The sequence below is a fragment of the Solanum lycopersicum genome, chromosome 5 (assembly GCF_036512215.1).
Source record: "Solanum lycopersicum chromosome 5, SLM_r2.1".
Classification (NCBI taxonomy): Eukaryota; Viridiplantae; Streptophyta; class Magnoliopsida; order Solanales; family Solanaceae; genus Solanum; species Solanum lycopersicum.
This window is the reverse complement of record NC_090804.1, coordinates 7,481,290-7,508,392: the sequence shown is the minus strand read 5'-3', so window position 1 is coordinate 7,508,392 and position 27,103 is coordinate 7,481,290. Positions and strand designations below refer to the sequence as shown.

The 27,103-nt window shown below is 34.0% G+C and overlaps 2 protein-coding genes across 6 annotated transcripts; one reads left to right on the top strand and one right to left on the bottom strand.

The window, feature by feature from the left end:
• The first annotated feature begins 7,742 nt into the window (after positions 1 to 7,742).
• Positions 7,743 to 12,057, top strand: LOC101247018 (protein-tyrosine-phosphatase MKP1-like). Of its 2 annotated transcripts, XM_004239098.5 has the most exons (4): positions 7,743 to 7,928; positions 8,026 to 8,072; positions 8,713 to 11,374; positions 11,548 to 12,057. In XM_004239098.5, the coding sequence occupies exons 3-4, from the start codon at positions 8,843 to 8,845 to the stop codon at positions 11,635 to 11,637; spliced, it is 2,622 nt and encodes an 873-aa protein (XP_004239146.2). In that variant the 5' UTR covers positions 7,743 to 7,928; positions 8,026 to 8,072; positions 8,713 to 8,842; the 3' UTR covers positions 11,638 to 12,057. The 2 variants fall into 2 exon arrangements, with proteins under 2 accessions (XP_004239146.2, XP_069153678.1); XM_069297577.1 differs by lacking the exons at positions 7,743 to 7,928; positions 8,026 to 8,072 and having other exon boundaries at positions 8,120 to 11,374.
• Positions 12,058 to 12,755: 698 nt separating this feature from the next.
• LOC101246716 (coilin) lies at positions 12,756 to 26,108 on the bottom strand. 4 transcript variants are annotated; one of them, XM_010322641.4, is made up of 16 exons: positions 25,725 to 26,108; positions 24,189 to 24,253; positions 23,771 to 24,103; positions 23,469 to 23,642; positions 22,700 to 22,772; positions 16,929 to 17,030; positions 16,752 to 16,853; positions 16,613 to 16,678; positions 16,363 to 16,537; positions 15,829 to 15,860; positions 14,333 to 14,902; positions 14,063 to 14,134; positions 13,846 to 13,986; positions 13,550 to 13,697; positions 13,381 to 13,428; positions 12,756 to 13,262 (listed from the first exon to the last, which is right to left on the bottom strand). In XM_010322641.4, the coding sequence occupies exons 1-16, from the start codon at positions 25,914 to 25,916 to the stop codon at positions 13,078 to 13,080; spliced, it is 2,478 nt and encodes an 825-aa protein (XP_010320943.2). In that variant the 5' UTR covers positions 25,917 to 26,108; the 3' UTR covers positions 12,756 to 13,077. The 4 variants fall into 4 exon arrangements, with proteins under 4 accessions (XP_010320943.2, XP_010320945.2, XP_010320944.2 ...); XM_010322643.2 differs by having other exon boundaries at positions 16,637 to 16,678; XM_010322642.4 differs by having other exon boundaries at positions 16,764 to 16,853.
• Between the last annotated feature and the right edge of the window lie 995 nt (positions 26,109 to 27,103).

The following is a 27,103-nucleotide window of genomic DNA, read 5'->3' as shown; positions in this document are numbered from 1 at the left end:
AAAAGATCAGGTTATCAAGAGACATTATTGACTAAATTTTATACAATTTGCAAAAAATTGGCTATAATTTAAATAGCTGTCCTCAAGTGGCTAATAGATGCAACTTACACCAGCAATATAGCTATAATATAGCTCCACATCATATGGGCTTTTCTATGGGCCTTTGTTGATTTTGTGTGTTTAGTTTTATCGACGCGATTACGCCTAGCATCTCCCAAAGTGTTTCGTTCATGAATTTTATTCATGTTCGATTAAAAAAACTTACAATAGCAATTCATGTGCGCAGTACCATGTGAAATAATTCTCGTGTCACGCCTGTTGTGGTGTCTAATAAGTGCAATTATGTTAAAATTTGAGTGTTGAAGAGGTATAAAGTTGGGCTTAGGTGTGCAAGTGAATTTTGTAGACAACTTTAAGGAGTCGTCAATTATTTGACAAAAACTGCTAATTTCTTTTCTACTTTTTATTTAGTATTTTTCATATCACGGAAAGTAGCATGTTTCTTTTAAATAAAAATTTCTTTTTGAAAGGTAGTCACATGCATATATTACCCATTTAAATAGAAAACTAATAATAACTCACCGCATATGACTATTTTAGATTTGGTTTATGTATGGAAATTTGAACTATTTACCTCACTCACATTACGTATTTTTTCATGTAAATTGCCTATCTCTATAGTTGTTAGCTTAAAAAGTTGTGCAAAATCTTCCTCTTGGCTAAGAAGATTTTATCCACATATATTTTGAAATTCACAAAGTTAATAGGAGAAGAAGATCCAACTAGATCCAACTAAAATGGTAGTACATCTGTTCTATATTCCTTGATCACTTTTTATTTTACACGATGCTTAAGAAATAATACATAAGAAGATAATTTTACTAATTTACTCTTACATAACTTCTTGGGAATTTTACAAACAAATGGAAACACTTAAAAAAAAAATTAATTGCAGGGGAAATATAAGAAAATTTTAATCATAGTTTCCTTATTTTAATAAGGTGAATAACTAATACTTGTGGGATAACTTTCCAGTATAAGTATCAACTAATATGGGATCGAGGAAATAGTGATTAATAGTGTGTTTGGTACGGTAGATAACATTTTTATCTTTTAATTTTTTTCTATGTTTATTTAATAAAAAAAAAATCTAGGAAATAATTAATTTATCTAATATTGAGAGAAAAAGTTAGAATCCTTTGAAGAAAGATGCAAGCAGCAAGACTAAAAATATAGACGAAAAATTGTCATGTAATGCATTGACCATAACGCTATATAATCACAATATGTCATGTGTATATCATGTATATCCTATGTATGTCAAATGTATCAGTATTATATACACCACCTACGTGCAATATACAAATGACATACATGGGACTATACGTTTTCAAGATTTTGAAACTTCACCTAGTCGAAAATAATTTCCATTTTGTGAATATGATTTCAGCTTCATCAATTGTCTCTTCACGTTTTTACGAACCTAAATTTCAGCTTTAATCAATCAATACTGACTTAAATCTTTTCACGTTTAATTTTGAATATGTAATGCATGATGGATATTGTTTATTATGTAAGTTGAACAGTATTTAATTTATATTCCAAAAAAGACTAAATATTCTAAAATCTTTTGTGGGTAGAATCTAAACCAAAGTTGAAGTTTCTTTGGCCACTTTCCTTGACTGGAAAATGCATGCAATTAACAATAATAATCCAAATGGGAAACTACCATATATATTCCAAAGAAATGACAATCACTCACATCACTAAACTTATAGTGCATTGCGCATATTCGTTTTTATCCCATTATTCACACATCACAATCCTTATGTAATCGTCTACCACTATATATCACTAATCGCCATTTTCTCTCAACTAGTTTACGTGAGTCAGTATATTTAATTTTATCATGAATTTAAATATAGATTAAAAAATATGAATTTGCAAACTATATATGAAAAAAAATATTGCTTTTTTTATTAATTTAATTGGGGACGAAGCTTTAAAATTAAAGAGAAGTTTCAAAGCTTGTAATATTAAAAGACGTGAAAGATCTTAAACTTATCATGTAGAAGGTTATAATTGAAAACTAACTAAACATAAAAATAGACATTTTTTTGGACAGACCAAGAAAAAAAGTATGACAATTTTAGCTAGCGTATAGCCATATATTTTGTGTATTTTTGAAAAATCATTTTTGGGTAAAGTTTTACCATGTATTATTTGACCATAATTTTTGAAGAAAATATTTGTCTTTTTAAGGAAAGAGGATTTCTACCTCTATGTTTTAAAACTATTAAAAAAAACTCATAAATTTGTATTATCATTTTATAATTAATGTTTTCGTGAAAAATTATGACAGTAACCAAAACTAATTAATATAAATCTGGAAAAAAAAAAGGAAGAAAAATGCCATTAATTTATATACAAAAAATTATTGTAAAATATAAAAATTTGAAATAATTTTTAAATTCTTAAAAGTTCTCAAAAATTTGGCCCGAAACTATTTTTTCAACTATTTGAGAAATCAAATTATTTGTCAAATAATAACAAATTATATAAACAACCAACGTTTACCAATTTTTTCTTCCAATATTCTTAACAACATTTATGGCCAAACGGGGTATTTGTGACGTAGGAAATGTGAATCAACAAAGTGCACTAATGATTCAAAATACTTTTAAACTTATGAGAAAATTATTTTGACTACTCAAATAGTAACACTTTTACTAACAAAATAAACATACTGATATTAATTAATATGTATCGTTTTTATTATTACCATATAATAAGAATCAAATTTATTTGCGATAAACGAAAAATCTAAACAAATTATTGAATTTACTTGTGATAAACGAAAAATCTAAACAAATTATTTTGTTCTAGTTGTTTCAGTAGTTAAAACTGTTGATGTGGGGTGTGGGTGTCCTTTGAACTGTTCAAACATCAGCAAGTGTCAACTTTGTGTGCATTAATTTCAATTTTGTAATGTCAATTACCATATTTTTATGAGTAAAATTTGCTCATCTTATATATAAAAAAATGCTCTTTCTTATCTCATTTTTTCGTCGGTATCTATTTACATGTCGTTCTTATTAGAAGTTGATATTATTTAATATTTGTTATTTTACAAAATTAATATATAAATAATATTATTCTTCATATTTATGCTTAAAACTTATTAGCCTTAAAAGTATGCATTTGACTGATATAAAAAATTAAATAATTAATCTATATTTATTGATCAATTCAATTAATCAAAATAAATTAACTTATGCTCATTTAAAGATACAATAATAAACTTATGTAATATCTTCATAGAAATAAATCTAAAATAATAACATATAAATAGAAACGGACGGACAAAAATAAAAATTCAATTGCCAGTTGTAGTCCACAGTCCAGAGTCTACTAGCAGTATAGGTTAGAACGTTGAACGTTGCCACTTGCCAATCAATTTATTTGACTATGATAGCAACTACTATTTTTTTAAAAAAAAAAACTTCAATAAATCCAAATATTTAGTACTATAATATATGAATAAACAATAATAATGCAATTAAATAATTTGATTTTAATGTGGTTGGTTTCTCTATTTCTACATTTATTTTATAAAGAAAGTCCAAGTTGTAGGTCGGCAGATTTAATTTGACTTTAATAATCCCCCTATTTCATGTAAATTAAGCACTTTTTATTTTAGAAAGTGTATAGAAAATCACAAAATATAAATATAATTTTATCAATTCACCTCTTAAAATCTATTTAAAATTCCACAAATAAATATAACCACTTTTAAAAAGAATTAGTAAAAATTTAATATAAAAAAATAATTAATATTTTCTTTATTTATAGTATGGTGGACAATTAATATGTAATAACTATTTTTAAAATAACGATACCTAATAAGTATGGAATGGAGGGAGTAATTATTCCCTTTGTTCACTTTTACTTGTCATTTTTTCCTAAAATAAATTTTTATTTTTTATTTGACAATTTTGACATATCAAGAAAAGATAATAATAATTAATCATGTTTATCATAAAGCATTAAATACTCTTTTTTCAAACCATTTTTCAAGACTTAATATTAAATATTATTTAATAGGAATAATTTGATAAAATACTTATATTAGTCATTTTCTTATTTAATGAATATGTCAAGTCAAAATATGACAAGTAAAAATGACGAAAGAGTTCTTTTTTTTCTTGTCTATACACTTTTTCTTTAATTTCTTCATTTTGTCTTGTGGTTGTTTTTCTTATTATTCCTTTTTCATGAATTTTAATCCCTTTCTATTGAAATAGTTCTCAGACAAAAACTACCAACACATAGTAAAAAATACGAACACTTCAATTAAAATAAATAGGATTGGTACTTCGTGAGGAGATTAATGGATTAGGGATGAAAAAAGGACTTATTGATTTAATAAAAGATATACAATGTACCTAATTTTTATAGAGGTATATAGAGATGTTTAGAGGCTAGAGATGTACATGTAGTTTGTAATTGGACAATTAAAGACATGTATGAGAGAGTTATATCTTGAGTGGGTCTAATAGGAGGAGATTCAAAACACTTTTTGGTCGAGATGGGATTGTACCACGAATTAACTCTTAGTTCAATATTTTGCTTTGGCGATGGAAGTATTCATGAGGTATATTCAATGAGAGGCGTGTCATGATGTATGTTATTTGTATATGGCATAGTATTGAGACGATATATGTGTCACAGTTAATACTAGGCTAGGGATTTGAACAACAAACTTGAGAGTATAAAGGGTTCGGATTGAGTGAGACTAAAATAGAATACTTGGAGTGTAAGTTTAATATCATTACTCATGTAGAAGATGGGGGAGTGAGAATTGATAACCAAGTCATCTCCAAAAACCAAAGTTTTAAGTATATTGAGTCAATAGTTTAAGGGAAAATGAGATTGACAATAATGTTACATATATCATATATATTAGAGCGTGGTGGATCAAGTCAAATTTGATTTCTTGTGTGATAATGTATCACCAAAACATGGTATGATTTATAAAGTGGATGTGAGGCCAATCATGTTATGGGGCGGAGTGTTGGCTGGCTAAGAATTGACACATTTACTCGAAAGCAACAAAAATGAGATGTTGAGATGAATATGTGGACATACTAATATAGGATTAAAAATAAATATATTTAATACAAAATGAAAGTAGCCTTTGTGATGGACAATATGAGAAAAACCAGATTCAAATGATTAGTGCATGTAAAGAGAGATGTATAGACGCACCCAATGAAGAAGTGTGAGAGTTGACTATAATAGGTATGAAAAGACATATTGGAGAAAGGTGATTAAAAAAGATATGACACATTTTTAGCTTATCGAGGATATGATCCTAGATAAATAGGCATAAAACATGAAAATTAGATAGGAGGTTAGTAGGTATATGAGTATAGTCTAGTTTTACTTACGAGTTACGACTATCTAATTTTTTTATTTTATTACTTGTTGTTTCATTTACTTCAGTTTGGAAGTTTTTTAGTGTTCTTCTCCTTAAGCTCTAGCATGTTTTTATTATTATTATTATTATTGTAATATTTTTTATACTTGATTTGATATGGTTTACTTTAGTCGATAAGTCATCGAAAACATCTGTATCTTTATAAAGTAAGAATAAAATTGCATACAAACCACTTTTCTCGAATCTCGCATAATTAAAGTGAAAAATCAAATAGCAAAAGTTTGGATTCAAAACACATATATTGATGAATTATTATTTTTGTGCAAATAAACACGATTTTTTAAAACATTTTTCCTTTTTTTGTCAACTAAGGGATGTGATATTAGCTAACAGTATCATGATATAAAACTTGATATAACTTTAACCTTTATTTATGTTATATTTTGAATCTTGCACAGATAATTCATGCATTTTAATATATCATTTTATGTATTGTTTTTATACCTAATAGCATGGAATAATTTATTTATTGATTGATTTTTAGTCCGCGTTCAATACTTGTATTGAAGTTCGATTATAGTTAGAGTCGCATCGTATAGCCTATAGAATTCATTTATGAAAGTAAGCATTTTCTATTAATGATTTTTTTATATCTAGAGTCCGTATCGAAGATCTCTAATTAAGAGAGAAGCACCCTTATCCATTGCATTATATCTTCATCGATGGTTATTGAAATAACAAATAAGTAAATTAAAAAAAAATATCATGTGCCTCTGTATCAAATACATCATGAATACCCTCTCAATTTTACAAAATTAATAAAAATATATTTTATATCCTTTCATATTTAGGCCATTTAAGTATAATGAACCAAATATTCAAAAATAATTTTTATATTATAATTCTTTCATTATAGAATCCCTCAATTAGTAGTCCCTTCATAGTATGTTTTTAAACCACAACTAACTTTATTAAGTAATAGTTTTGTTTGGCCAAAAAGGTATTTTTGATTAAAAAATAATTTATATTTAACTAATTAATTTGAAAAACATAACTGAATAATAGTTTGTATTTGATCAAATTTTTAGAAAGTGAGTTTTATATATATATATATATATATATATATATATTCTACTTTCTTCTTCTCAAAATCAACTTCGCTTTTACTCAAAAACACTAATTTTTCTTCTAAAAATTCAGTCAAACAGCTCAATTTTAAAAAAAAAAGTAATAACAACAATAATTTTGGCCAAGAGGCTATAAATTTATAAAAGGAAAAAGAATTAAATACACCTTTAAACAATTCAAAATGGGATAGTTTCACCCTTCATTTTGGCTAAAAAATAATGCAATACTAACCAGTAAAATAGATTAAAAAATAACATATATTTTTTCCTAATCATTCTTCAAATTAAGAATAATCAATTTTGCACTTAAACTATGCAAATATTTGCCCTCCATCTAAGGTACACAAGACAAATGCTCTTAATTGTGCAAATTTGAACAAAAATTTATATTGGAGATGTATTATGATAGTAGTTTGACTATTTCAAGTGACAATTAATAACGCCCTACCCCCCCCCCCCACCAACCCACCCACCCAACCCTACCCAAAAATGAATAAGTAGAATATTGACCCATTTTGTCTTGTTTGAAACAATTATTGGAAAAAATATATATTTTAAATCGATAGTTAGAAGGTATTTTAAGATTAAAAAAATATTCTTATAAAAGCATTTTCATAAAATTAAAAATATCATGAGAGATAACATTGATCCGTTCTAAATATTCATTTTGTTCATCTTTATTTCTTCACTATAATAAAATATATGTCCAATTATATTTGTTCAATTAAAAAAATTAAGAGATAATTTATTTATTTTAATTTATTTTGGCCTTGCTATTATATAAAAGACTAATACATTTTTCAAACTATTAAATTTTATATATTTAAAAGAAGAGCACTGTAGAATATTACTTTTATTATTCTCAGGATTTATATCAAGTCAATAAAAGAAAATTATAATTAAATAATATTTTTACCTTTTGGGATAGACGAAGTAATTTGGGCTTGGGACTTCCATGTTGGAGATTTCAAGTTCGAAATCTCTTGCCAACGACAGTAAGAGGTTTGTTTTCTGGGTCGAGTTCATCGCGCTGGACTTGCCTAGTCCAGATTACCTCTCCTTTATAATTTGTGAGTTATTTTATAGGATCGAAAATTTTATCACGTGCATACTAAAAGAATAGCAACGTCGGATTTCCATGTTATAAAAAAGAAATAATTAAACAAAATTTTCATGTTAGGAAAAATAATGAAATGATGACGTGGCAGTTTGACCAATTCTATTTTGAGTTTATAAAGTGCCACCCTGTCATATTCACTTTTTGTTTCGCTTACCTGCGACTCCGACTCTCAATTCTCTCATCTTTCGTTTTCTTCGTTTCTCTCTCTCTCTATGCATTCATCAAAACAAGCTTTGAATTGGTAAAATTCTACATTTATTTTTCTCACCTTTTTTCTCCTTCTTTTTTTTTTTTTTCATATAATCATATCATTTTATTTTTTTATAATTTTTTTGCAGTAATTTTCTGGATTTTTTTTTTCAAGAATCAAATGTCTGCCTTTCCAGTGAGTTTCTTATAACTACTGTTTTTTTTTTTAATTTCTATTAATTAGTAATATTTTATGTAATTCAATAGCTTGAATATTTGAATGGAGTTTTTTTTATTAATTTTATTTTACGTTGAATTTCTGTCCCCCTCCATAATAGCCGTTGTTTCAGGACGTTTACCAAGTCTTCTTTGTGTTTGATTTGTTCTTAAACGTGTTGAAATTAGACAAGTGTGTTCAAGGGTTTTAGGTGAGGAAATGTCATAAAGTTTGAAACTTTGTGTTGTTTGATTCAACTTTGAACAGCTACAAAGGGAAATTTCATTTCAATTCTAGATGAAAAGTTTTTTTTTTTTTTTTTGACCTCAAAGTTCACTTTTGGTCATTTCTTTGTTTCAACTTTGAGTAGACACCAAAATAAGCATTTTAAGGTTGTTGCTTATGTGAGTTTGTTGAATTCAAGATAAAGATTTGATCTTTTTCACCTCAAAGTTCACTATTGGTTCTTTCTTGTTTAAACTTTGAGTAGACACCAAAAGAGGCATTTATAAGGTTCTTCTTACTTTTCCTGGAATGCTTCTCGTGTGGGTTTCTTGAATTCTAGATAAAAATTTGATCTTCTTCACCTCAACTTCAGTATTTGATGTGTTTCTTATAGGTATAGGTCATCTGGATTGTTATTGAATTTGTTCATGTCTTGACCCTATGGTCAGCATATCCCAAATTGAGCCTTTCTTGAACATACACACCCTATATATGGCTGTGATTGGTTACTTTGAAGTTTAGAAATGTTGGAGGTAGATGAGAAGGATAGGGTACCAGCTGGTGGGAATCGGAAAACATATGCACGGTCTATTTCGTGGTCCGACAGGTCACCTACCAAGTCCAGTGCCAAACCACAATGGAACAGCAAAGCACGGGCTTGTTTGCCACCCCTTCAGCCTCTTTCCATTACTAGACCAACTGCTGAGGAGTGGCCTAGGGCTGGATCAGATGATCTTGGTGTATGGCCTAATCCCTCTACTCCTGGTGTAAGGCTTGGATCATTCAGCACTCATGAAGGTTCAGATACTAAGCAGGCTCCGCGAGAATTTGAATTCAAGAAAGATAAGCTTGCTTTCTTCAACAAGGAGTGTTCTAAGATTGTGGATCACATCTATTTAGGAAGTGACACTGTGGCAAAGAATAGAGACATTCTCCGTGAGAACGGAATCACTCATGTCTTAAACTGTGTAGGGTTTAGTTGTCCTGAATACTTTAAGGATGACCTTGTATACAAGACACTTTGGCTGCAGGATAGCCCCACTGAGGACATCACAAGTATTCTTTATGATGTCTTTGATTACTTTGAAGATGTTCATGAACAAGGTGGGAGTGTCTTTGTACACTGCTTCCAGGGGGTGTCCCGATCAGCCTCCTTGGTGATTGCATATCTTATGTGGAAAGAGGGGATGAGCTTTGAAGATGCATTCCAGCATGTCAAAGCTGCAAGAGGAGTGACAAACCCGAATATGGGTTTTGCATGCCAACTGTTACAGTGCCAGAAACGAGTCCATGCTCTACCTGTAAGTCCTACTTCTGTGCTAAGGATGTATAGGATGGCACCTCACTCCCCGTATGATCCCCTTCATTTGGTGCCAAAGATGTTGAGTGAGCCAGGAGCTGAAGGACTCGATTCTCGTGGAGCCTTCCTTGTTCTTATTCCTTCTGTTATATACGTGTGGATAGGGAAGCATTGTACCTCGGTAATGTCAGATAATGCCAGGGCTGCAGCCTTTCAGGTAATCCGCTATGAAAAGGCCCAAGGTCCTGTCTTAATTATCAATGAAGGCAAAGAGCCTTCTGATTTTTGGAGTGCGATTAGTCAGGAAAGCTTCTTTTCTGGTGGTTGTGGCAAAGAAAAGAACAAGGTGGAAGCCAGTTTATTAGCTGAAAATGACTTAATTACTGATAATATCAGCCAGTGTATTGGTCAAAAGAATGAATATGATCTTGATTTTGAAATTTTCTGCAAAGCACTCGCCGGTGGTGTTGTTCCACCTTTTCCATTGTCAGGTACTGAATCTGAGACATGTCTTCCCGCAAGACAGAATGGATGGAGTAGATTGAGACGGAAGTTTTCCAGTGGAATAATGAAAGAATTTATCACAGCTTCCAAGTTATACAGTCATACTGGCATAACAAGTCCTGTACTTGATAAGATAGACACCATTAAAGAACTCTCTCCTGCTTTGCCTTCATCACCTTCAAGTCCTCAGTGTGGATCACCAGATTCTTTCTCTTCTTATGCAACCAGTAGTCCAAGTTGGACAAAGGATCCTTGTAGAGATGTGGAAAACCCTGGTCTTGATACAGAGCCTGTGTCGCCATCTCCTTCATTCAGCTCACTTGATTCTCTCTCTTGTTTTCTTGTTAGTAAACCAAAGTCTAATGCCACATCCCCGTCACTCTCACCTTCAACCTCAGATTACTCCAGTTCTTTCACCTTTTCTCCCTCCTCTTCCAATTGGTCTGACTTGGCATACCTATCTGCACAGCCTTCACCCACGAGATTTGAACATGAGGATCCTAATTTTGTGAAGAATGATTTCTTCAGAGTAAGTTCATCTTTACTTTGTAAAGGATCACCCTTTCCAGCAGCAGAGGAAGCATTTCCAACCAGTCGTGCTCTTAGACGGGCAAACAGTTGTTTACAGTACAGAGAAACTTCCCCTTCACTAGCAGAGCGTAGAGGCAGTCATCCTCCTCCTATGATGATGTTACGTTCCAATGATGATTCCGCTCAAATTTCAGTGAAATTGGTGAGAACATCATCATTTTCTCTTCCTAATTTTGAAGATGATACAATGAAGTGTGTTGAGTGTGACAGCCTTAATGACGGAGATTTTGTTGATACTAGTAAAGAGGCGCTAATGTTAGATGCTGAGAATTCGATTACTGACAATCAACTCCAAAATGGAGTTCAACCTGTAGATGATGTATCTGGCAGTTTCAATGACCGTCCAATTGGCATTCCCATCCGAGTTGCAGAAACAACTGATTTAGGTCTTTACCAGTGGCCTTCTATGCATAAATTAGGCTTGTCTTCTGTGGTTTTCGATTCAAGGTCCGTTTATATCATAGTCATTCCTGACTTGAGTTTAGATGAAAATAGTTCCAGTAGTTTGTACATCTGGATTGGGCGTGATGTGCAATGGAAGGAAAGTTTAGATCAAGTGATCAACAATGATTCCATGTGTGAAGATAATCATGTCCATTGGGAGAAAGTTGGACGCGGTTTTATTATTCAGAAGGGCCTGGCCAATAGCTCTCTAGTTCAGGTACTTATTCTGCCTCATTTTAATTATAAACGAAACAGGATTTCCTTATGTGTTCGTTGTTACTTACTCATAGATGCAATCGTCCTACGTTAAGTTTATCAAGTGGACATTGATCTATTGTCATTTTTCACAAATCATTAATTAGAACTAATTGTTATTTAACTTGAATGCAGATAGTGAAAGAAGGTGAGGAACCTGAGCAGCTTCTTAAGCATCTGCCGCGTTTCTCATTTGACAAGGCATTAGATGTTGGGATCAAGTAGGTTTTGATAAAACTGCCGCGGATACCATCTGAGGTATGCAAAATCCTTGCTTTAGTCCTTCTGGCAAGGATCTTTGGTTAGTGAGCATCCCAAGCAGTAAAAGTCCAAGGTTTCTGCTTGTGTGATGTTGAATGATACAAAGAGAGGATTAGATTTCTCTCGTCGAAGGACATGTACAGGGAAGAAGTTGCTGTATAGGAGGAGTTGATAAGTATATATACTACTCTTGTTGAAAAATAAGTATACTGGTCCCTTTTCCCTATCTATACCATCCAACAACATTCAGTAACAAAAGGTGTAATGTAATAGTCCCTGCATTGGGACATTTAGCATTGTTACATACCCAAATTCTCTCAAGTGTTTTCTATCATAAATTGTTCAATGTAGATTGGGGCTTCTTTGGCTCCACAGCTTCTTCAATATTGGAATATGAACGTGCATGGATAACAAAGATATCAACTGGCTTTTTGCCTAGTAGAACTTTGAATAGAGTATGAAAAAATAAGAATATTTGAAGTTATCCACCAAAGAAAAATACTATACCACACTACATGTTGCATGTTGGAAGAAATAAAAATGGGTTTATTCCAAAAAATTGATTGGATTACTAATTCTTGAGTGCATTGTGACAACCCACAGAAATTGAAGAAATAGATTTTGATTATTAGGTTTTGTTACAGTGTCATGTTTCTGGGATATACCAGCGAAGGTAGAGATAAAATCTGATATACATAATTCTTCTCGGACTTCACTTGTGGAGTATATAGTATTGTAAACACTACTATTTTCAATTTTGTATGTAGCATGTTTCTTAGGATTTAAAGAGAGTAAATATGTGTAGGAAAGATGGAGGATTCAGGATGAAGAGGAAGTGGGGCTGAAGAGTGAAGAAGAAGATTAATTACAATCTTGGAATTATTTTTTAATTGAAGCATAAATAATCAATGTAATGAACACTGTAAGCTTGCAAAAATAATTAAATGAATCAACGAGACAAATTAGTCAAATATTATCTACATTAGTATTGTAATGAAGTAAAAACATCAAACAGAGGGAGGTAAGTGTAATATCGTAAGCTAGGTAAGTGAAATGAGGCCAAACCTAAGAGGTCTCCAAAATTATAAATAAAGGTACATCCGACACTTATATTTCATTCCAAAAATTTAACAGGATCCCAGAGTTTTACTGGAATGCAGATATAGAGCTTTTCATATCCTTTAATTTCTTTACACTAATAAGCAACCAAAATTTAAGAAACAGTACATAAAGGGGTGCATCAACAACTCCAATTATACACTGCAAACCTTCCTGGGTAATTTCATGATCGAGAAGTTAAAACATAGTTAATTCTCTCGTTAGTGAGAATTTTGCAAAACTTAAAGAGAATGAAACGGGTTAATATACGATAATATGAACAAAATATGCAACTGCAACTTCATCTTATATTTTCTTTTGGGATCTAAGGAAGGCCATTGTAGGGCCTAGCGCAGTGCCTCTCATGGGTCGATATGACCAAGGGCTCTTTCCAGTACTTGCCTTATCCCAATTACTTTCCTGAGCTAATTCTGCCTTCTTGGACTTTAGAGTATCACTGAATTGCTCCCACAGGTTTACTCCGCCATTTTCTGTAATTCAAATTGATCATTGGTGTGCATAGTCAGGATCTAGCTATGAAATTAGACACTATAATGGATTCCAAAAATCACTACTCATCTCAAGAATCCGTAAAAGATTAGTTCACACCTGAAGGGGTAGATCGTGTTTGTTTTCCATTGCTTACTTCTCCAGCTCCTGTAATAGTAAAATGTAAGGTCACGAAAGAAAATGAATAGTACCAAGATTTTCATGTTTACATCTCCCAGCTTTAACAATCCCATTCCTTAAGCATGCATGGGAAAACAACAAAAATTACCAGGAACTGGAGTTTCATTTTTCTTTTTACTGCTTCCAAGCACTGGAGTGGACTCATTGGCAGCAGAACCCTCAATAACCCCTTCATGTACTCCTTGATCTGGAGTACTATTCATCAGACGAACTTCAAGAAGCGCTGAAAATTCTATCTGCAAAAAGGCGTGGTTTGTATTGAGAACAGTCACATGCATTAAACCTATGGACTCTGCATCCTAGAGGATGGCAACATAAATTCACACGAAATATGCATAAATATAGATCACCACGCATAAGAGTGAGTCAATTTTACTGAAGTACCTCCAAAGATCCGTCTTCATTATAAATAGAGCTATCTGGTTGCTTTGAAGACTCATCCTCAGTACAAATGACTGGAAATTCAGCTACTGGCATCAGCAAAACTCTATTTGCTTCAGAATTATACGATGATATTTTCCCAACCTACAGCAGAACACCAAATTCACAATCATGATGTACATCAATCAGAAGTACATGATATGATGGAGACAACTTATACCCGATAGGAGGAAACTTCAGGGGTCCAGGTTGATGATAACTCAAGCAGCCGATATGCAATCACAAGACCTTCCTGCCAAATTAAAAAACAGTTTTTCTAAATACAAAATTGTGGTCACCCAAATCAATACATCAACCACCCAATGTCCGGAGTTTTGGGTAGTGTAGATTGTCAGCTGCTTTGTGTGAGTCTCATTAGTCTAAAGTTAACAGCAGATATCAGTGCAACAGATACTGAAGGCTACAGATGCATTAAAAAACAAGAACAAACCTTGGGCTGGCCAGAAAGAAAAGGAAGCGTATTGAAGTCAATTGATCCATTGAAATGAGGCTCCTTTTCACCATTCAACATCTCAGGATGTTTTTTGTTTGAATCTAGAGAATCATTCTTTTGGGAAAATGAAACATTCTCTTCGCCCCAGTTCTGTCTATTACGATTCATTATCTCGGGATGTTCTTTGTTTGAACCGAGAGAATCATTCTTTTGGTAAAACAAGTTTTTCTCTTGGCTCCATTTCTGTCTCTCACGGTTCATCATATCAGGATGTTCTTTGCTTGAACCTGGAGAATCATTCTTTTGGGCAAATGAAATATTCTCTTGGCCCCATTTCTGTCTTTTACGATTCATTATCTCAGGATGTTCTTTGTTTGAACTAAGGGAATCATTCTTTTGGGAAAATGAGTCTTTCTCTTGGATCCATTTCTGTCTCTCACGACTCATCATATCAGGATATTCTTTGTTTGAACCTAGAGAATCAGTCTTTTGGGGAAATGAAACTTTCTCTTGGCCCCATTTCTGTCCCTTTTTCTTGCTCATCATACCATTCCACTTGAAACTTTCCTGCATGTAACTTGGAAATTTATTACGCAAGAAGAGAAAAGTTATCCCATTAAGAAACACATATATTTCATTTCATGAAACATGCCTATCACTAGTCATGTCTGACACACTGTAACCTATGTCATTATGCTAATCAAAGATGATGCATTTTTCAGCAGAAAATGTGTCAAATAACTTTTACCAAAGGAAACCAATTTGCTGGTTTTTGCACCATCACATCTAGAAGGAATACTTTTAACATTTTTGTATGATTTCAGTACAGAAACGAATTATCTAATCGAAGAAAAAGGGGAAAAGGGAGGACCAAGCATCCTACTGAAGATAATTAAATACCTATACAGCAAACAGTGGCCACTTTGTAGAGGACAAACATGTCTATGCAATGACAATTAGTGAAGCAATTCTAAAAAATACACCAACAATGAAATACAATAGAAACATTATAACGATTGCAACAGATGAAACACAAATATTCAAATGGATGAAAATAGGAATGACAGATTATTATCCTTTCTCCAATCTGTTAGTATAATACAACATATAGCATTTGTTATCCAACATCTGAAATGTGGAAAAAACCAATACGATTAATAGCATTATGCAAGCTTCTAGAAAATATATATGCATGACTTAGTTTTGTAGCACAATCTCATTTTCTGGTAATGTTCATCATCGAAAAATTATGTGTAATCCTCCCATTTTCTCCCGCTTTATCTTTCATGTAACCTTCCATTAAGCCTTTAAGCAATACAAGGTTAAATTATTATGGCTTGACCCATTGGGATTCTGCACAAGATATTCTTTACAAATGGTATGCTCAAAAACTTGGATTTCAAGATTTAAAACTCTTCTTTCAGAATAGAGATACAACATTCAAGAAGCAATCAAGAAAAAGAGCATTATAGAACAACTTGAGCAAAACGTACCATTTCTTCTTGACTCTGCTTTGAAACTTGTTCTGCAACATCCAGAAGATATATCCATATGTTAGCTCTTTTCCATAAAATTAAAAAAGATACAAGACTGACAACATTGAATCAGAGTCATTTTTCATAGAGGAAAAAAAGAGAATCAGATTCATTTTCTAGAGCAGGCAAGGAATAATAATACACAATCGTGAATCCCATCACCTGCAAAAAAGAGGAGAGGAAGCAAACAAGGAAAATCAATAACTGATAAGGAACTACAAGTTATATTAAATCAAACCCCACTGCACCAGTCATATGCCGCACCGAATTTGAGCATCTTATACCGATTCCCTTGGCGGACAGAACAAAGATTAATGCCAGTGACAAGCACCAAAATTTTGACCCACTTTAACTTGAATCAGCTTATAATTTGAATCATTTGATAAAATACAGGATTGCATAATAGTTACTGAAGTGGGAGAGAGTTACAGGTTAATATAAATATGTCTGTATTGGAAGACCATGTAGTCTAAACAAAGAGGGGTACAAGACCTTTTCCAACAGGTTCAAAGCGAATATGCCCAGGCCTTATTTCAACTGGAACAACTTCATCTTCTGAGTCACTATTTTGACATGATTGTCCACATGATTTGCTTTTCTCTTCTGCTTGCTTTTCTTCGTTTGTATCTCCATTCTTATCTTCACTATGGAATTGCTTCCTATGCAGCTACATACTCATGTATTGTCAACAGAAACAGAAGTATATAGCAGATAAATAGTTTGTTTATGATTGATCACTCACAAGTCCCTTTGGTTGGCCAGTTACCTCTTCTTTTTTAGTTTTAGTTATCTGCTGCTTCCCATTTCGCTGCAAAGTTTGTTGAGTCAAGTTTCCAGTACATGACGCAGAAGTAACAGGAATGTATGTTTTATCAATATACATTACTACTCACGTGACCATTAGCCCCGTCATTCAATCGCCCCTTTGGTTGGCAGCTAGGCTCTCCCTTTCCAGCTTTAGCCTGCATTTCTTTCCAGTTCCGCTGAAAAATTTACCCAGCAATAGTTACATTGTATGGCAGTAATATTTGACATATTTGCACCATTAGATCACTTACCAGCCCTTCCGATTCAGCATCTGCATTCTTCTCCTTAATTTTGGCCATCTCTCGCAACCATCGCCTTTTAGCAGATTTTCTCTTGGCACTTCTACTGGGGCCCTGACAAAGAATTGACATTTTAAGTACTTGAAGACAATTAATCAGATCTTAAAAGTAAATTTGAGAAATGCAATCGCCATGATTTTATGTTTATTTTGGATACATGAAGGTAAAGTTATCAGCGTACAGTGCGTCTATACTAATACACAAAATAAAGCAAATTAAACCACAAACAACATCCAGCTAGCCAAAAAAACACTATTGTACTAGCTTCACAATGCTATATAGTTTTTTAATACACAATGCCACCAAGATAATTAAGGTAACAACATCATAAATGATTAGCACAAAGGGAGAGTAAAAGTAGGAAAACATTTACAAAAAGGTCTAGTACCCCATTACAAGGATCCCAAGATGTCTAAAATAGAAACTACATCTGAGAAACCTTCTTTACACAAAAAGTGAAATTTCAAAATACAATTCATCTTAATCTTCTGCTCAGTGCTGACAATGTCTACAGAACATCTTGTTTCTCTCCCTCCAGATGGTCCATCAAATGCATCTTCACATTAGACTCCACTAGCTCTTCTGCTTTGCCATACTCCCAAGGATCATTCCAACTGGTTAGTATTTGCCCAGTTGTTCTAGGCATAGTCCATTTTCAAACATTTCATACTCATGAATAGTTTCCATATAATGTCAGTGACTAGGCAGTGCTAAAAGCCTAAAACAGATGATTGTTGGTTTCATCTTATTTCTCACACAAAAAAAATCGAGAGCAAATTGCAACCCTTCTACTTTAGGTTATTTGGGTCTGAACATCTGTTACCGCTAGCAAACAAAAACATACTACCTTCTAGGGTATCTTCAACTTCCAAATGTGCTTCCAGTGCCAACAATCTAGCTGCTGTCTAGGTCTGCATGAGAGGACTTTTACAGTGCAAATACCTTTGCTATTCTTCTCCAGATTAACTGGTATGCTTGCAGAGAAGTGCCCTTAAAATTCTCCAGCATTTTAAAGAAATTAAATGGCTTCCTGATTTCCCAATCATTGTGAAATTTTCTAAAAGTTAGGTTCCATCCATTTGACTTCACACCATGGCTACAGTTGCATTCTGGTGTTGTATCCAGCTATTATTTCAGAAAGAGGTATTCAGGCCATTTCCGATCTGATGATTATTTACAAAAAAGGGCCAAAGGATCCTGATTCACTTACATACACTTACGCCCTAAGTGGAGGACACCATTTTTAAGCACCAAGATCCTTCAATCCCATATATTTTACTGACTGACCATCTCCATACAGCATGAACCGCCACTTGGAATCTTCATAACTATTTCATCAGAAGACACTTGTCGTGTTGCCTCGGGTTCCTTTACCTACCAGCCTCTTGGGATTTCATTTCACCAAAAGAAAATTTGAGGAAACAGAAGGATACATTTTGAATATCTACAGGCAAGTGGCACAACCGCACAAGAGGGGGGATTTTAATCATGTGGGATAGCAGAATTGGGAAAAGAGAGCTCATATGCACTGGTATTCACTCGTTAACATGTAGCTTCAAAGCAGTGGCACCTCTCATGGTGTTTAACTGGAGTTTATGCTCCAAACTCTAGAAGAAAAAGACTCGATTTATGGAAGGAAATTGGAGCAGCCAGGGAATGTGGTGACTATTGGTAGCTTGTGGAGATTTCAACAAAACCAGATTCACCTCTGAAGAGAAGAATGCCACTCACGTTCCAAAAGTAAGCCAGATTTCTCAAATTCCATGGAGGAAATGGAGCTGATAGGCCCTCCTCTCAATGGTAGGCAATTCACTTGGGCATGGGAAGGAAGTCAGGACTCAGCAATCTAAGATAGAATATAGAAATATCCAATATACAATTCTTCCTAAGGTCATCACAGCTCACTGGCCTATATCCTTGAGATGCGGGAATTGGGACAATACTAAGTCTTATTTTAAATTTGAAAGCCGGTGGCTAAGAGTGGATGGTTTCAGAGAGCAGGTTACATACTGGTGAGATCCCTTCGAACCTTAAGGTAGACCAGACCACATTCTAGCAAGTAAGTTTAAGGCTCTGAAGATCAAACTAAAAGAATGGAATCTGATTATTACGGGGAACTTGACAATGAAAAAGAACAACATTATCAATCAAATGACAGTGATTGACAATGCACAACGATAACAAAATCTAAAAAGTGGCTTTAAAAGCTAAACTCTCAACAGAACTTGATGAAGTGGCTATATATGATGAAGTACATCGAAGGCAAAGATCCAGATTAACAAAACTACAAAATTCTGTCAAAGATCTCCAAATGTTAATAAGAGAAACAACTATATTGACCACCTAGTGGTTGAAGGAGAATTTAGTGGAGACTAGAGATATCAAAGATGAAATAATCAGGTTCTACAACCAGATTCATACAGAAACAGAGGCTGAAACCCGGAGGCCTGGTTTCAATTTCACACAGAGGAGTGATTTCTGAAGCCACTGAGCAGGAAAGGGAATGGCTTCAGGGGCCTTTTGAGGAACAGGAGGCTCTGGATGTAATCAAGTTATATTCCACTAACAAAGCTCCAGGCCATATGGTTTCAACATGAGTTTCTGCACTCCTTGCTGGGATATTACAAAAACAGACATCATGTCGGCAATCCAGAACTTCCACATCCAAGAGTTCTTTCAAAAGAATTGTAATGCTTAAACAATTGACATTTCAGAAAAATGTTTTTTAATTGATTTAGCAAAAAAGTAAGTTCTAATCTATTGGATGGACCTAGTGAAAATAAATTGAAAATGAGATCCACCATGCTCTCCTAGTCCTTAAACCCCTCCAACCCCATCCCTCTTTCACACAGCCCTTGAAAGATGCCCCCAACAGTTTATTGATTGAGCTTGATGACATTTACATGAACCCATAAACTAGCCTTTTCCTGCACTTCCTCTTCACGGGATGTATCATCAATTTGAGCAAAGAAAGCTAGATACAGTATCCCAGTTGTCCTGTGATATCTACTCCACATGTATCTTCCCCCTCAACGTGAGCTGTTGCTTCAATTTCTTCAATCAGTTTCAGCATTTGGTCGTGCTTGACCACTCTGCTTAGACTACTTTGAACATTTTGGATTTAATTCCTCAGAGATTTAAGTCTCCATCCTCATGCAAACTTCTAGATTTTCCGCTGATCGTCAAGTACATCGGCTCCAAGTCCCGGGTTGATGAATAGACTCGATAAGAGGCTCTGGGGTTAATCTCTTCAAAGAAGAGTTCAAACCCAGATCAGGACCAACTTTACTAGGCCCATTTCTTTATTTGTTTTGACCGGGGTAATCTAGCCGGATTGCCGGATTGCCGGATCACCCAAGGAACCACAAAACCCACTCTTCCCTTTGTAAAAATCCATAGTAGGTTCCATTTGTGAACCTACAACATTCAAATTCCCATGAGAGCATGTGCCAACTTATATTAAGCCCCTCTGTTATGTCCATCAGTTCTTTAGCTAATGGACAAAAGAGCTTAACCCCTTTCCCCTTTGTTGCTTCGTTCTCAAGGATCCGGCAGCAGCTCTCCTAGAGTTACAACATCGTCTCTCATGCCAGCCCCAACTCCCTCTCTGTCACCCTCCTTCTCCGATACATATCTGAACATAAGTGGCTTTGCGCACCAGATTGGTTGTGTATATATCAGATTCCCATCGGCTATGTCGATACTGTGAGGTATTTTTACCTGCTGGACCTCGTACCCTGATATGCGCTCATTGAAGATAAATTTTAGCTCTGTCTCCTCCTCATTTTCCAGCCAACCCCACACGTGTCTCCTATCTCCTTCATCACCTTCTTGTTCCAACGATGTAAAGGAAAACCTAAACTCCTACTCCAAAACCAGTCAACTATGGTGCTTGAGTGTACCGCATCCTTCGTCGGATACCACCAATCAAGTTATAAAGAAGACTGTCTTCTCCAATCATCCATCAACACAATTTCAGCAGCTTTCAACTTTCCTCAACTTGAACTCAAAAGATAAAATGGAACCCATTCATATCATACACCTGAATGTTCAGGGCTCCCTTCCAACACCATTGCGCCTAGTTTCTCACCTCATTGCATGAAGGGATCTCATCCCCAGCACAGAATCAACCAACTAACCACCTGCACAGAAGATCTGTATTATCATCTTGAGAAGATACTTTTGTCATAGTGATCTCTGTATCCACTAGCATCTTCCTTGGGTCCCTTTATTTATTACAGAGCTTCCTTAAAGTTCCCCTCCCCTTCTGTAATTTTATGTATGTATCTCCACTTATAATAAATGCTCCTTGAGCACCTGCTTTTATGCTAATAAAATCTTCAAAAATTTTAGCAAGAATCCCCTACCCTTTATTAAATTTATTCTCTGAAATAATGACCTCAGAATTCAGAGATACCAAGTCCCTTGACAGCTATAACAGAAATGAACCTTCAATATTTGTTAAACTTAAAAGTTTTACCCATATTCTCTGAGGTTCTCCAAGTCTTTTGCGGACCTAAAGTAAGGCACCTTTGCTCAAGGTAAGCCTCCTCAATGAAAGTCACGCACTTCTCACCCAATCATATGACACTTCTGACTCTGAAATGGCTTCAGTAAGGTCATAAGATTTTCACCAAATCTTTTATAGCATTTGTTTTCCATTGAAAGAAACAACAAAGTCGAATAGAGGAAAAGAAGACGAAAAATGAGGAAGAATGAGAGATTCTGGCGACCAGACACCACCAAGAAAGAAGTCTGTAGGATCTGCAAGGGACCTTTCCGAAGGTTACCTTGGGAAGAGTGCCTGGGAGCATTTTTTGAAAAAAAAATTGCTACTGCTCTCTTCTTCATTGTTTTTCCGCATGACTTCTTCACTACTGTATTATTTCCTTTACATACTTGTTTTTTGAGATGCTTTACTTGAGCCAAGGGTCTATAGGAAACACCTTCCCTACCTTCACCAGGTAGGGGGCTGCATACACACCCTCCCCAAACCCTACTTGTGTGATTACATTGGGTGTGTTGTTGTTGATGATGATGTTCGGCCAGCTAGACTGCTACAGCCCACAAGCATAGGGGTTGGGTAATCCTCCTGGCCAAGGTAGGAGAGATGGATTCACACTGAGTGTTGCAGTTGGTAAAAACCTGGATTTTCCGGTAGAGACTCCTGGCCTCAACCACTCAGTCATCCACTTGGGAACATACATCATATGATAGAGTGAAGCCATCTTATTGAGATACCATTTCCATATTCCATATTTTACATCTCATAGAAATCTAAGAATCCTTTGTTCTAAACCATGATTTACAACTGCATAAACCAACTATTGTATGTCCCCTTCTGCTCAATATACCCATGATCTCTTTAGGTGAAGATGAGAATATTACCTCTCGAACACGTTTAATTCCGCTCAAGATGTTGAACCATACTGGCAAATAGAAATAAGTTATGCAACTATAGAATCTGATCAATCTTATGGGAGTTTGACAAAGAGCAAGTGCCCCTTATTGATAATTGTTGTGATATCTAGCCTTTTTGATTAAGTGTCTCATGCATAGTGAAGTTCAAATATTAATCTAACTGCTTTCCACAGATTTGTGACATAGATCCACCAAAATTTAGGATTTTCTCCAAAGTCCTTCCACCAATAGAATGATTATGTAAAGAATTGTATATGAAGGAAAAAACAAAAGATGGATGAAAAAAGACAGCTATGATGAACCTTTTTTTTAGTCGCATCAGAGTTGGGGGGCACCTCTATATTCTCCACGCCATTTTGTTGAAGCGCGTGAGTTCTACAAAAAGAGAGAAACTTTGAAACAAGGGAGACATCAAATACATTCATGCAAGAATAAAAAGAGACTAAACTCGCATTTGCAGATGCCTCTACCAGGCAAGAGACAGAGAAGGTATACATTTCACGAAAGTGTGGAGGTCTCCACAGCAAATGATAAGCAATCTTCACAATTTTATACATAGATCTCACATTGTACTTTATAATTCTGATAACCCCGTTAAGTGTGATAAATACTAACCTTGTCAAACGACCCCAACCAAAAGTTAGAATTAGGGACAAAGAATTTGAAATAATATGGAGCAGAAAAACAATTCAAAAATTCACCTGCAGAACCTGCACTGGTAAACATATAAGCCTGGCAGGGAAAGATGGGTTGGTTCCTTTTAAATAGAACAGTGAAGTCCAAACTCCAAACACAAAAAAATATTATCCGTACAATAGAGCGACACAGTGATACAGAAAGAAACTAGAAAACGCATACGTAATCAAAGTACCAGGAAATGGAACTATGAGAGTCAATACCTTCAATTTTCTATTAGTATATTTATGAAAGAAACGGATCCTCAAACAAGAAATGACCACACAGCCAGTCCAAACAGTAATGCACCAAGAAGGTTTGCAAAAAGAGAACATATACCCAAAAAATATACTGTAATAATTCATAGAAAGAACTAATAGCTTCCAAAGGACATACTTCTTCGTGCTGGGTGTGATATGACTGTCCTCATTACTCTCAGCATTTCCTTTATTATTCTCCATATCTTTGTTATTTGAATCAGACACCTTCTGTTTCTTTCTAGTAAGATCTTCTTGTTTCTTGGTCTGCTCATCAAGCTTCGCCTTAACATCAGAACAGTGTTTCTTTTTCCTATGATGAGCAAAGATTTAAAAAAGTCATAATACTTACAAAAAAACGATCAAGGATACTTACAAGGTGCATTTAAAGCCACAAATCTAGGCAAGTCAAAAACACCAAAACGAGAAATCAAGAATTACTTTGAGCTAGGAAGCATTTCTGATGCTTTTCTTTTTTTGGAAATTGCATTGCCAGCCAAAGCATTTTCCTGGTGCGAAGTATCTTTCTCTGGTTCTGCCTCTTCCTCCTTTTCAGACTCATCTTCAGTCTCTTCGCTGTCACAAGACTCATAACATCCAGCACCACGATCAAATGCCTCATTTGCCAATAACAATGGTCCACCCTTTAAAGGTTGCTTCTCAACAATTTGGAGTTTTTCAACTGCATTGGGACCATTATTTCTTTCGACAGCTAAAATCACATTTGGTCCATTATTTCCATCGATAGCTAAATGCCCTCTTTTCTTCTTCACGCTAAAAGTAAAAACCATATTAGAACATTCAATCTACATGAGAAACAGAGAAACCATGAGAGACAAATTTAAAAACAAACAAAAACCTGACTACATCTTTGTCCTCCAAAATACATGTTGACTCAAAAGGAGGCAAGACAAAACCATCCATCTGCATGCGATGACAAGACAAGACAGTGAGGACCAAGACAGCGAAAATGTTCTTTTTAGTTAGTCTAACAACACAGTTAACCAAGCATACCAGAGAACATAGCGCTCAGAGAGGAAACCCACAGCACTGAATTAAAAAAATGATAAGCTAGGAGATACAGTTGAAGCAAACAAAGCAGTAATCAGGAGGAAATAACTGAAGAACAGAAGGAAATGTCAAAAAGAAGTTTATTTTTAACTTAGGATACATGCAGAAATCAAAGAAAATATTATGAGACACTTACAGAGACAATAGAAATCAATCAAGCGAACATGAGAATCATAGTGCTAAGAAAAGAAAATCGACTAACACTCAGGGTGCATTTGGCATGGAAGAAGACATTCTCCATAAAGTTAGTGCTTGGTTAAGGTTGAGTTACTTGACTATACCCTTATCCATAACATTGGGAATAACTAACACTCAGGGTGCATTTGGCATGGAAGAAGACATTCTCCACAAAGTTAGTGCTTGGTTAAGGTTGAGTTACTTGACTATACCCTTGTCCATAACATTGGGAATAAGAATAGGTTTTGGTGTTACTTTCAAGTCTCAAAAGTTGACAACAATGCCATTTGGTTCAAGCAAGTAACTGTGGAGAAAGAACTAAGATATTTGTAAGTGAAAACAACTTCCTGCAATAAGTGAACAAAACCATTTTATGAAAAATATTCCTCCTGCGAAAATATTCTCCACAATTCAAGGTAACCAAGCACTACAAATGATTTCATCCAGGAAAGCATTTTCCAGTCAAATCATTTCCTCCATATCAAAGACGCCCAATTCAAAAACTACTCTAAGGCAGGGGTCACAGTTGAAGCAAACAAAGCAGCAATCAGCAGAAGAAAAAACTCAAAACCCAAAAAAGCTTCATCTTTTCTTCTTTTTTTAAACTTTCGGGAACATGCAGAGATAGAAAGGAAGGAAGCAGCTACAGGCACCAACAAGATTGAAAAAAAAAAAAAGAGCTATAGGCCATACTTAAGCAAACAAAAGAAGTAAACAACTCAAGAATGGAAGAAACATTAAAAAAAAATCAACCTTTTTTCAACTTAAAAGCACATGCAAGGATAGTATAAAAGAGATAGGCAGTGAGTTTCAGAGACATTTTACAATAAGGAATCCCAAAATGATAAGCTAGATGACATAACTGAAAGAAACAAAAGGGGCAATCAACAGGAAGAAAAGAAATCCAGAATGAAACAATACTTAGATAATTTCGTTAACTTAGGGCACATGCATATGTTAACATTTGCAATGCATTGCTCAAAGAAGCAAAACCCACAACATCGGATAATAGCTTAATAAGCTAGAAGCATCAATTGAAGCAAACTAAAGCAGTAAACAACAGAAAATTTTCAAGAACAGAAGAAAACATTTTTTAAAAAAATCAAATTTTAATAAATCTAGGACTTGCAGAGGAAAAGAGAGTTACAGAGAGGAGGATGCCATTAGGACAAGAATCATGGAGCTGAAAAGTGTGGAGAAGATATGAAGAAAGATCAGAAACAGTTCTGTACTGTTGGGGTTTGAGAAGAAGCCAAGTTTTTACGAAACCCTCAGATTTCTGCAGGTCGCTGAGAATGTCAGGGTCATTGAACGACAATCGAAGCCTAACGCCCTCCATTATTGCTCATGCAAGAGAAAGAATCCGGCTTTGGAGCTTTTGCAGATGAATTGTAGCTACACTCTTTTCACTTCCCTTTAGTTAAACCCTGGCAGCTTCCGGCATAAACCTCCCTAATTTGCCAACTACTCCGTTTTACCTTTTATTTTTTCTTCTTTGTCCCAACTTACGAGTATAATGAGTTAATTGGATATCTAAATTTATTTATTTATTTATTTTTCTTCACCGTCTGTTTAGATTGACTTATGCTTCGTAAAAGTTATAAATTATAATTTTTAACTTATGTATATGATTTATTTTAATACTTTGATTTAAAATAAGTATTTATAAATATTTTTTAATTTTACTCAAACATTTTAAAATTATGTAAAAGTTATTTTAACTTAAAAACACTTAAAATAAATCGATCCAAATGGACACTCAATCTCAAAAAAAAAATATATATATATATATATAAAAAAGTTACATTATAAATAATATATAAAATAAGTATTTATAAATATTTCTTAATTTTACTCAAACACTTTAAAATTATGTAAAATCTATTTTAACTTAAAAACACTTAAAATAAATCGATCCAAATGGACACTCAATCTTCAATAATATATATATATATATATATATATAACTTTTGTTTGTTATATTTTAAGGTTATATATATTCTTGTGTTAATTTTTTGGCATTATATATACTCATAAGATTAATGAATGAATATGTGGCTTCATCAAAATGATGTTGCTTGGAATTATTTTAGTTATTACACATAAATTAAGAATTGTCCATTTATCATAATCTAATTCATCGAGGTATCTTAATCACCTAACCAAGTATAATAACAAAAAAATCCTTTATATCATCTTATTCTTTTGGTATCGCTTTAAACCAACAAATGTTGTCTTAGGCTTTCAGCTCAATTCAACTAATTTTAATTACTTTTTAATAGAATAACATTGTTTCAACATGATTAACAAATTAGTCAATTTTAATGAAAACCATAATTGTTCATGGCACTTAAGGGGTTTTGGCCCCAGTCAAGCCTCACGAGGCCCTATTCTTGCCCTCATCATGTTTAAACTTTTGATTCAACAAACTTAATGTCTAATCCAGTACAAGAACAATCTTTTTTGAACACTATGCAGGTGGTAGTTGTTACTATCACAAAAAATGTGAGATTTTTCTTCGTTTCA